The 12,445-nt window shown below is 41.2% G+C and overlaps 1 protein-coding gene across 2 annotated transcripts in view; it reads left to right on the plus strand.

The window, feature by feature from the left end:
• Positions 1 to 12,445, plus strand: part of plcd3b (phospholipase C, delta 3b) — a 104,907-nt gene that overhangs the window by 33,243 nt on the left and 59,219 nt on the right. For both annotated transcript variants that reach the window (XM_079852052.1, XM_079852053.1), the window contains exons 5-9: positions 4,613 to 4,742; positions 5,005 to 5,230; positions 5,345 to 5,546; positions 5,730 to 5,871; positions 10,703 to 10,855. In XM_079852052.1, coding sequence (XP_079708178.1) covers positions 4,613 to 4,742; positions 5,005 to 5,230; positions 5,345 to 5,546; positions 5,730 to 5,871; positions 10,703 to 10,855 — 853 coding nt within the window. The remainder of the gene's footprint in view (positions 1 to 4,612; positions 4,743 to 5,004; positions 5,231 to 5,344; positions 5,547 to 5,729; positions 5,872 to 10,702; positions 10,856 to 12,445) is intronic.

Genomic DNA, 12,445 nt, shown 5'->3' on the forward strand with positions numbered 1-12,445 from the left:
CGGTTTGTCACAAGTTTCGGAAAGTTTTTTTCGAGTATGGGTCTTCGTGACGTCAGCTGGGGCGGAATTTCCTTATATGGGTCCTAAGGGCACTTCTCCGCGGGCGCGCGCACACTCGTAGACCAGACAGAGAGAGAAGAGAGCGAAAGCAGTACCTCATCAAAGCGCTCTGCTCAGCTTTTGGAAGTCAATGTCACCAAAGAAGTGGGTTTTTGGTTGCCAGGGCAAGACAACCCTGCACAGATTCCTAAAGAACCCAGCGCTAAGGGACCAGTGGATGGAGTTTGTTTTTTCAGAGACTGTTTGTTTTTGTGCAAGACTGTTTGTTCCCTGCATTTCGACGATGATTGTTTTATAAACAAAGCCCAGATCGACGGATTTGCAGATCATCTAATGCTTAAGGATGGAGCAGTCACAATGATAAAGGTTCGCGGTCGCAGGCGGTGAGTAAAACTGCTTCAAATGTCTCTGTGTGTTGTTAGCTCGGCGGGTAAGCACAGCTTTAGCTTCGCCCACACGGCCCGCCTCCAGACGCTCGTTTTTTTCCGGAAAGACTCGGTACAGCCTATCTTTCTTTTATAAATATAATTCTGTCAGGTCCATTAAGTCAAGAACATACAGACAATAAAAATAATTTAAGAATTTTTATTGAATAGATTGCAAACAGGTTGATTTTCCTGAATTGAAATTTGGCGGTATGGCTCTGTTCAGGGAGTCCTCTGACCTTTCATGAGCACCATGAAATAGCAGAGAGTCAGAGGACAGCAGCAGCAGCATTAGGGAACGTTCACACAGTTTAGGACTGTGAGAGCTAAAATATCCCCCCTGTGAACAGAGCAGGCAACATGACAAAGCAAAATGCCACGTTATGCATAAGGAGGAGCTGGGGAGGTGGCGGGCAGCAGTAGCGAGCAGCAGGCATGTATGAGAAAACTGAATGTGCTTTAAATAGGGCGCCTTGTTTGAGCTTGGCCATTGAGCAGCGAGGGGAGTTACCCAGCTAATGCAGCTCAGCTGAAGCAGATCAGCTGGAGCAGATCAGCTGGCGGGACAGTGTTGAAGCAATAGCATTAGCAGCGTCTTGACTACCTGGTCTGCCAGAACTGACGCTGACGCTTAATTTCTGTCAGGTCCATTAAGTCAAGAACATACAGACAATAAAAATAATTTAAGAATTTTTATTGAATAGATTGCAAACAGGTTGATGTTCCTGAATTGAAATTTGGCGGTATGGCTCTGTTCAGGGAGTCCTCTGACCTTTCATGAGCACCATGAAATAGCAGAGTCAGAGGACAGCAGCAGCAGCATTAGGGAACGTTCACACAGTTTAGGACTGTAAGAGCTAAAATATCCCCCCAAACAAACCACACCTGACAATCCTCTGAGATACAGAGGATGATTTATTTTAACAATTTATATGCTTAGTAATCTTACGAATATATACGGATAATTTGCAATATGTTCATTACGTTATTTGACTAGATGAGCTATCCCCCCAAAACAGAAATTGAGTGTCTCGAACGGTGTCGTCTGAGCCGCCCTAATTTAGCGATTTATATTAGGCTATAGTAAAAATTAATTAATTACTGAAATGACTATTCAAGACCGCAATAACTAAAAACATGCTGTTAACTAGAATTATCTGTCTTTGAACTGTTTTGACGGTCTACAGTGTAAGCGCTATGAAGAGATGACTAAGCCACCTTCTGAGAAACGAGCTAGATGAAGGAATTAAACAGCTGGTAGCGCATCCAGGGGAGTTATACTGAGCAGAGCGCGAGCAAAGTAATGATCAAATGCGTTTATTAGTGAAACAAATCAGAGACTTGAGCTCATGGCTTTCTGGGCGTCAAGAATAGCCCGAACGTCGGGACGCAGGTATCGTTCGTAAGCAGCAGAAGACCACCGCCCCATAGCTTTAAGGGTTAAAACCGGAGCAGATGCTGCCGCTGTTGTAGCTGCGCCGATGCGCAGAGAATGAGCAGTATAGCGGTCCGGGGGCAGTCCACAGAATTGGCAAAGGAGGCGTAGGTGACAAAAAAACAAGGTTCTGGACATGGTTTTCCCTGCCTGCGGATTTTTTGAAGAAATATACAGCTGAGTATCATCAGCATAACAGTGAAAGCTAATTCCATGTTTCCTAATGACATCTCCTAATGGTAGCATGTACAGAGTGAACAGCAACGGTCCTAGTACTGAGCCTTGTGGTACGCCATACTGAACTTGTGATCGATGAGACATCTCTTCATTTACTGCTACAAACTGATAACGGTCAGATAAGTATGATTTAAACCATGCTAGTGCAATTCCACTAATACCAACATAATGTTCGAGTCTATTTAAAAGAATGTTGTGGTCGATGGTGTCAAATGCAGCACTAAGATCGAGTAACACTAATAGAGAGATAAAACCACGATCAGATGATAAGAGCAAATCATTTGTGACTCTAACGAGAGCTGTCTCGGTACTATGGTATGGCCTAAATCCGGACTGGAAATCCTCGCAGATATCATTTCTTTCAAGAAAGGAACACAGTTGTGAAGATACTGCCTTTTCTAATATCTTTGACAGAAAAGGTAGATTCGAGATCGGCCTGTAATTGACTAATTCTGTAGGATCAAGTTGCGTTTTTTTAACAAGCGGTTTAATCATAGCCAGCTTAAAGTTTTTTGGTACGTATCCTAGAGACAAAGACGAATTAATGATATTAAGAAGAGGATCTATGACCTCTGGAAGCATCTCTTTCAGTAGCTTAGTCGGTATAGGGTCTAACATACATGTTGTCGATTTAGATGATTTAATGAGTTTAGTAAATTCTTCCTCTCCTATAGCAACGAATGAATCAAATTTTTCCTCAGGGAGACTACAATGCACTGCCTGATGTGATACTGTAGTAGACGGTTGCATAGTTATAATTTTGTCCCTGATATTATCAATCTTATAAGTGAAGAAGTTCATAAAATCATTACTGCTGTGTTGCTTGGAAACTTTGGTGCTTGAAGCTTTCTTTTTCGTTAGTTTAGCCACCGTTTCAAATAAATACCTAGGATTATGTTTATTTTCTTCTAATAGGGTTGAACAATAAGCAGATCTAGCAGCTTTTAAAGCCAAAAACCAAAGTAGACTTTATTTATGCACTAGACAGACTGTTGTGCTGCTTTTTCAACATCTCGCACATGAGTGCCAGCTTTTATAACTTGTTATATGAAGTTAGACCTTTAAAAACACGCCTCTGTTCCTGCATTATTGTCCATTTCACTCCGCTGCTTCTTGTTTTTTAAATGTAAACATGCGTTGTGAGTGAATAGTCACTACAATCTATTGAATATCTGATTTGAATATACTGAATACCTTTTATATCTCTCTTAGTCTAGTTTTCATGATAAACTAAATATGGGCGCTGCCCTAACACATTTACACTGAATCAGCTCTCTTTGTTCAGTAGTCAGGGCACTGATCAGGGAGCCATTTTAACAGCTGTCTCTCTAAGGCCTACAGAATGTCCTGCATCCTGCAGTGGACATCCAACCCTGCCCACATCTAAGTGTGATATCAGAAGCCACTCCCATGTCCAATATAGGTAGAGTAGGTTTTAGGTGGGTTTCAGTATGTAGGTTCTAGATTAAAAGGGTTTTTAGGCGTATGGTTACAGTAACGGGTAGGTTTAGGGATCAGTGTTTGGTGTAGGCAATCAGTACTGTGATTGACATAACCTATAAAATCTTAAGAATTGCCTACAGGGTGGAGTTTCCCCTGAACTGGTTTGGGAACAATCAGGCCAATGAAAATGTTCTGTATTTGGACATGGTCGTGGCTTCTGACATCACACTTGGATGTGGGCCAGGTTGGATGTCCACCACAGGATGCAGTGATATGCTTCTCTCTGCTTTGCATGTATGAGGTCCTGGGTTCAATCCCCAGCATCTCCAAGGATAGTGATCCTTAAATTATAAATTTAGTTGTGGCCTAATGGTTAGAGAGTTGGACTTGTAACCCAAAGGTCACAGGTCTTAGTCTCAGTACCGGCAGGAAATGTAGGTGGGGGGAGTGAATGAATAGTGCACTCTTCCACTTTCATTACTCACAATAAGGTTGCCTTGAGCAAGGCACCTAACGCTCAAAAAATGGCTGCCCACTGCTCACGGTGTGTGTGTGTGTTCAATACTCACTGCTGTGTGTGTGCGCACTTGGATGGGGGAAATGCAGAGCACACATTCTGAGCATGAATTTATAATTATGTTACAGCTGATATATTTAAGTGATATGTAACAAAGTATTTATCATACTATAGGCTATAAATAGACATTTAAAAAATGATGTTAGAAAAATATTAGTTCTGCCATTGTTCTGCCATAAATACCAGTAGCGACCTTGTGATGTTGCTGGAAATAGAGTCATTGGTGTCCAAATGTGTATTGGTCGTTATCAGTGCCCGAATTTGTGAACACGATGTACTGATTCATAATCTAGGGAGCTGATTGAGACTCTGTCATTCAGTTTATAAATGTAGGAAAACGTTTGAATTTTTAAGACAATAAACTGTATAATAGTAATATAATGCATTAAACTGATTACCCAATTTTAAACAGTTAATACCCTTGACCACTCTCACTTGGATCTATGGCTACCTGAAACAAGCTGATATGAACAAAGATGGAAAGATGTCATACAAGGAGGTCCAGATCCTTTTCAAGATGATCAACATAGACCTGAATGACGAATATGCTGCCAACCTCTTTAAGGTCAGCCTTTATTCCTCAGCAGCACTTGACCTGCTTTGAAATGCTTCAATTGGAAATACTTCAATTGGAAATACTTTATTTACAGAACAATTAAAGTTCTGTAAAAGCAACACAGACAATAATGAACACTTAAGACGAAATGGATTTTAAGAACATGAAATGTATTTCATGTTCTTAAAATTCTTTCCACTAATTTAGAGTGGAAAAATTTAAATAAATGAATTTGCTTGGTATGTTTATAAATATATAATCTGTGTATCAGAAGTGTGATAAATCAGAAGACGGACGGCTTGAACATGAGGAAATTGAGCTGTTTTGCCGTGAGTTGCTACGTCGGCCTGAGCTGGATGCAGTGTTTCAGCAGTACTCCGCTAATGGTTGTGTCTTGTCCACCGTGGATTTGCGAGAATTCCTGAAAGACCAGGGCGAGGACCACACACTTGTGCATGCTCAGAGCCTTATTCTCAACTATGAACTCAATGAATGGGGTATTTGTACACTTAATTTACTGTAATAATCAGTACTATTTTATTGCAATTTGCACTTTTTTCCAGGCATGTGATACTGAGCGTAGAGATGCATCTTTGTTCTGTCTTTTGCAGCCCAGAAGAACCAGTTTATGACGCCCAATGGTTTCACCATGTACATGCTGTCTAAGGAGAATGATGTGTATAACCCAGAGCACAATAGAGTCTACCAGGACATGAGCCGCCCACTCAGTCACTACTTTATCTCCTCCTCACACAACACCTACCTCACTAAAGATCAACTCATCAGCGAGAGCAGCGCTCACGCTTATATCAGGTAAAATGCTCAAATATATATAAAAAGACAGCACTGGCGCTTTTAGTAGATAACGCGTTCACATTTACATGCATACTGGATGAGATGACCTTTTCAGTGAAATCTTTCACACAAACATATTTCACACATATACTTTTTCTTGAGCAAATATTGTAAAAGTGTTTATGTTTGTTTGTGGCACAGAGCTCTAAGACAAGGCTGTCGCTGTGTGGAGCTGGACTGCTGGGATGGGGAAAAGGAACCAGTCATTTACCATGGGCACACCCTCACATCCAAAGTGCCATTTAGCGAGGTGGTGAAGGTCATTGCTGAATACGCTTTCAGGGTGAGCACAGGAAGTGGCTCTTCATCTTCAGCTCACTGGGTGATGCATTTATTTTGGGTATATAATGCAAACAGTTATTTTGTTTGCGTTTTTACCTTAAAGGGCACCTATGCTACTTTTTACTAGATGTAAAATAAGTATCTGATGTCCCCAGAGTGTGTAGCTCAAAATACCCTACAGGTATTCAAGTGTGCACACTCCCTTTCATTACTGCCGTGACCAATATTGGTCCGGAGACTGTAAACAGTCTGGAGTGAAATGAATTGCGCAGACATAAACAAATTTAGGTATATTTTGCGGCGCATTTATTCAAAAATAAAGCTACTCCACTGTGTCCTCAGTGGCTCGGATGATGGGAGAAAATGAAGACTCTTATGTTCATTCTTACATCCAACAACAGAACACCGAGATTGCTTACAAGACATTGTCACTACAGCTGCTCGAACATGGATAAAATGGCGGATAGTGTACAACTCTCTGAGGGCTGTGGGCGCGGCCTGAGCAGTGTGAAAATCAAAACAGCATGTCTAATGAAACTTTGGTTTAATGGGGATTAAAAAAAAAAGTGGGTGGATTTTTATCATTGTAGGGTAATTGTCTTCACACACTGCCAACACACATTTATGTCCAAACACAATATAAAAATGGATTTGCATAATAGGTGCCCTTTAAGACTATAAAAATTATATCAGTATTTTTTGTCTTTGTTTTATTGTAAATATCTTAACATCCTTAAAGCAAGATAAATTTCTAGCATCCCTCCACCAACCCAACTCCTCACTCTTAAATATTTTCTATTCCAACTAGGGTTATGGGAGTACTCTTGGTTCAGGCCAAATTCCGAGCTTGGAGCCCTCCCCTCAGCAAATATGTATACTTTTACTTTATCCGATTATATGTAAGGGTGAACTCGTGAAATGGTTTATTTTATATTTCGAATAAATGAGTAATGGCTTCACATATTTTTAAACGTGTTTTTAAACCGTACTTTTATTAGGCATAATGTGAATTAAAAAAGAAAGAAGAACGTCTTAGTTACTGATGTAACCCTCGTTCCCTGATGGTGGGTACGGAGACGTTATTATGTCAACAAATGCAGTCTCACTTGTGAGCCCCAATTACCTCTGAGTTTTAGAAAAACAACCAATTGACCGTCCGCAAAGACCCACCCCCTTTAGTTACTGTTGATGTGTCCGACAAGCCATGCTGCTCGCACTCTACACCATGTTCTCACGCAATACAACGCGGAGCAAAGAGGACACTGACAATGCGCTGACAGACAAGACAGAGCAGGTTACTTTTGATAAGAAACAGAGTCTCAACATCAAATTTGTTCATTTTTTAAAAGAAATTTCAACAATAAATACCGTTTTGTTGCTCTTTAATGTGTCGTGACAGATCGCTGTAGAGCCTCAGTTAAAGCTGCTGTTCCATGCTCATCTCTTCCTTCTAGTTAATTTATAGCATCAAATAAACATGATTGAACATCAGAAGGATTGTTTTTTCAACCGTGGAAAGATGTCAGTACACACTGTTTTTCAAGTTCAAATCCACCGACGTTAAAATACTAACTCTCCTGACTGCTTTGTCGGACAAAAATTGGTGGATGGCGGATTATGATTGGTTAGATCGCCTGTCAATCAAACTCCCTGCGAAGGGTGAATTGAATAATTGGCTAGTGGAATTTGCATGCCAAGGCCCATCCAGGAGCCAGATGCTGCATGCCCATTGCATATAGTACCCCAGCCCATCCTTGAGGCATCTGTTGTAACAACAACTTGCCTGGACACTTAGCAGAAGATTGGTGTGATGGTCACACGGAGTGTGCCGCGGGACTCAGCCTGTGCTGTAGCGGTCTCATATGCATCAATTCAAGTGGCCTGACCGCAGCTGCAGATGCCATGTGCCACAGGAGCCTCTGAAATTGTTTCAATGGAACCACTGTCTTCCCCCTGATTGTATTCAGGCAGTTCAGCACTGACTGTGTTGACTCGTTCGTGAGATGTGCCATAATATTGACCGAGTCCAACTCCATACAGAGAAAAGAGATGCTCTGCACAGGGGGGAGCTTGCTCTTCTCCCAGTTAACCCGAAATCCCACATGGCTGAGTTGCCTGAGCACCAGGTCGCTGTGTTCGCACAACAGATCTTGAGAGTGAGCTAGAATGAGCCAGTCATCAAGATAGTTGAGAATGCGAATGCCCACTTCCCCTAGCAAGGGCAGCCTCCATGACTTCGGTAAATGCGGAGAGACACTGACAGTCCAGAGGCGAGTACCTTGTACTGGTAGGCACGACCCTCGAAGGCAAACCAAAGAAATGGTCTGTGTCGAGGCAGAATTGAGACGTGGAAGTACACATCCTTCAGGTTGATTGCTGCGAACCAATCTTTGGGACGAACGCACGTGAGAATGCGTTTCTGCATTAGCATCTTGAACGGGAACTTGTGAAGGGCCCACCGCCTTTCTTGGGTATGATGAAGTAAGGGCTATAAAATGCCGACTTCATCTCGGCTGGAGGGACAGGCTCTATTGCATCCTTCGCCAGCAAGTCCACAATCTCCGCATGCAGGGCGGGGCATATTTACCTGCCACTGAGGTAAAGAGGACACCAATGTCTGGCAAACTTTGCCGAGTCTGATTGTCCGCATGAACCAGCGGGATTGGGCTGGGAAGCACTACCCAGGTTCCCAGACTCTGACCGAGCAACACTAAGGTGACAACCGGCGTACCCACGGAGGGGCAGCAAGGAGGAGCACTGGGGCCCAACCCGGGAAGCATAGCATCCCGAAGTAGAGGCAGTGAGTGTGGTGTGACACTTACCTGGCTCCAAGGATCGTGAAAGGTGGTGACTAAAGACACATGAGGAGGCAACGCATCCTCGAACCGCTACCTCTATAGGCTTGTGGCGAATGGGGAGTCGAGGCTGGGAATGAGGTAGCATAGCGTTGCTTACTGCCAGACTGAATGGCTGAGAGATTGAGGAAACTGCTCTTTTATTGACAATGTGGTAATCGCCAGGGGCTCTTTTAGGTGAATAGAAGAGTGATCGGTAAGAGAAACAGACAACCACTCGGTTCCAAAGCAAAAACCTGAATAAGTGGATGTGTGCCACCACCTTTTATACCCATATGTACGGGGGAGTGGCTTGTAGGGTTGGGCGATATGCTCCATTTTCATATCGTCCTATCGTCAGCCTGTGAGATCGGCGATACACGATATTATCGTGAGGGGTCGGGGCTTACTTATTTGATTATTAACTTGCTTATTTACTCATCAATTTGCTTGTTTTATTACTTCGTTTTAAATGATAATCTTTTTCTATTTTGCTAGCAAAGGTGGAGTGTTTATTAATAGGCTAAATCAGGTTATTTCCTGGTATAGTGAGGTAAAAAAAGATCCTAATCATTATTGTATCTGACTCTGAGTATTCCAACATGTCAGCGGGAAATTTACGGACACACATTATCCTCTCATGCCGTTACAGATGCAGCATTTTGACTGTAGGCTGCTTCTGCACGAGATGAGAACACGTTTTAATTTATTGGGTCAAGAAAGAGTCGGAGTCTGCGATATGTCCTCCTACCAGTGCTCTCTCTGTCTGGATGCACTTCACTTATGTGTACCGCACTTCAATAAGCACAAATAACGCGGGTTAATGTGTTTTAAATGCCGGGAGAAATCAGAGGCAAAAATCTAAAAGTCGATCGGTTATACTTAAACTTATGACTTGACTCTGATAAAGGAAAACGGGTTAATCCGTTTACATGACCACATGCATTGTCAGTTTATTCAGCATAATCGAGTTAATAACGTGCATGTAAACGCGCTCATTCCCTGAAAACGAAAGCAGAAACGGACTGCGCTTTCGCTGCATTAACGGCGCGTTCTCTCAGAGACGACGGTGGATAACGGTAGGCTACAGCAACTATCTTAATTTACTGGCTTAATATTTCTCTTGTGGACTTACATTATTGACAGTGAAAAAATTAGAAGAATATTTCTTGTTAAACAAGTTTGAAGTTTCTTGTGATTTTCACAGATGGCAGAGTTTCACAGATGCTTCGTGAACTAAAGAATTTTATTAGGCCTAGGCGGCCTATGTAATTTTATTGATATTATTATTATAATTAATATTTTGTAATTGTATTGTTTTTAGTGTTATTAGTGTCATTAAATATTTTGTTAATGTGCTATGGAAACAAAATACTGACAAACAACGATGCCGCGTCTTCATCTTGGCTCTGTATAAGAATGATGCGTCTGTTAAAACAAGCACTCTTGACAATTTGTGAATGGATCACCTTGCAATTAAATTTCGTTGTGGGATGTAGTTTTTTTTAGTCTGTTTTAAAAACATTTTCTTTGAGGAGTCCTCATACGCGCGCGTCGGTGATGTCGCAAGTGTGATTATGTGGTGATGCCGTTATGAATTTAGGCAAGGCAAATATAATTGTAGTTCCTAATTAATTTAATAACTATACTAGCTTCATAATAATAATAATAATAATGATTTAATACATTAATGGGAAATCGAGCCAATTATCGTATTGATATCGTCAAAGGCATCTGCCATCGGCGATATCTCTGTCTATCGTCGATACACGATACTATCGTCTATCGGCACAACCCTAGTGGCTTGTCATGCAAATTCCACTCGCCAATTCGCCAAGGTGATTAGGGCTCCTAAGTGAGACCCCATTTGTCAGTCTACATAATGTGTTTAGCCCCTTTCCTTTGAAAATAGGCCTTGCCTTAAAAATGCCAAAAGGTAAAATAAAATAAAACATACATAAATACATATGTATACATAGATATATGCTTATCTTCTAGACTTCTCCATATCCTCTTATTCTGTCTCTGGAGAACCACTGCTGTGTGGAGCAGCAGACAATGATGGCCCAACTGCTGCAGTCAATTCTGGGAGACAAACTGCTCACCAAACCTCTCAATGACAAGCCGCTTCAGTGGCTACCATCACCAGAGGTAATACAGTCAGCCCTTCCTTAAAAGATTTTTCATTAAATGTACTCTAAAACCAGTAAAAGCAGTCTATCTGTAATGTTTTGAATTTTATGCAAAAGACAGTGCTTGATTTTCCTGGACTGTCATAACAGTTCTTCTATATAGGTTAACTGTGAGTATATCTGAGCATATGCCTTATAATTCTCAACACCTCTAATCTGTAAGAATACATAGATTTCATTGACAGTAGATGAAAAGCTATCCACAAAGTGCTTTTGAATACTTTGTGTATTGAAATGTGTTGGTCTCATTTTACCTTTAATATGTAAAGTCAAGTCACCTTTAATTATATAGCGCTTTTTACAATACAGATTTAAAGCAGCTTTAGGCCGTGTGTCCACCAAAGCGTTTTAGCCAGCTGAAAACGCTAGGCGCTCTGCTGAAAACGCCTAGCTGTGGGCGCTTGAGAGCGTTTTGGCAGCGTTGGTCTTTTTTCAGTTGAGACACTTTGCTTGTTATGATACGGAATATCCGCGAAAGTGTTACTAGTATCTCATTTCACACATATTTTGTTTCTGTGTTGATTCTATATTAAAATGTAGATACAATGCAATGTATCGATTGCACAATCTGGCTCTTGTTTTAAATAATTTTTTTCCCTTATTATGCTTGTTGTTGTCATCTGTTGACGTTGTACCATAGACTGTAAAAAATATGGACAAAGCGTCTGTGACGTCACCCATAGACTTTCTGATGAACGGGTTTGAAGCCGTTTATGGGGGGTATGGGCGGCGCCATCTTGGAAAATCTCGGGAAATCCTAACCCCGCCCACCTTCTGGCCAATCCATATATGGGTAAAAGGGCGGGCTTTGCGTGAGACTGGAACGATGTCATTTTCGCGTGAAGAAAGCAACATAAACAACAATGGATGACATACAGCAGATCTTGTTCTTGCTTCTCGGCGTGTTTGTCACAAGAAGCCAAGCGCCGACATTAGGCGTTTCTCGATAGCAAGTACGCAAAGTTCGGACTTAATTGCCAAGTCCGACTCAGGAGAATGACTCCCGAGGACGCGAGTCCGGTTATTCTGCATCACTCCGCTCGCTCTGCTACTCCGGTTATCTCTGTATGTATATTTTAGGCAACAATAAAACGAAATATGTTATAAAACACCACACTGCCACTTTTCGTTTTAATTTAAAGAAATCTTAAACATTATAGCCACAGAAATGTGGTTCAGGCAACGCGTATTGATTATATTCACTGCATATAACATTAGCCTATTTATAACAAAACGAAATATAAAACACAACCCTGCCTCTTTTCGATTTATATAATATAAAAATATTAAACATTTTAATATGGTCCAGGCAATATGTGCATTTGTACTAAACAACAGATGTTGCAGTAAACAACATTACAGACCATCTTCGTTGTATTAAAATTTAAAATGACAAAACTCAACCCAGTCTCTTTTTGTTAAATTTCAGTTTTATCAATATTAGCCATTATAAAAGTATAAGTAAAAGGTACAAGAAGCTATACAAATAAAGCAAACAATTCAGTCAAACATACAAAGTCAGCGCTCTAGTCTAACCATACAACGGTAA

This window comes from Squalius cephalus, assembly GCF_949319135.1.
Source record: "Squalius cephalus genome assembly, chromosome: 19".
NCBI classification, from domain to species: domain Eukaryota; kingdom Metazoa; phylum Chordata; class Actinopteri; order Cypriniformes; family Leuciscidae; genus Squalius; species Squalius cephalus.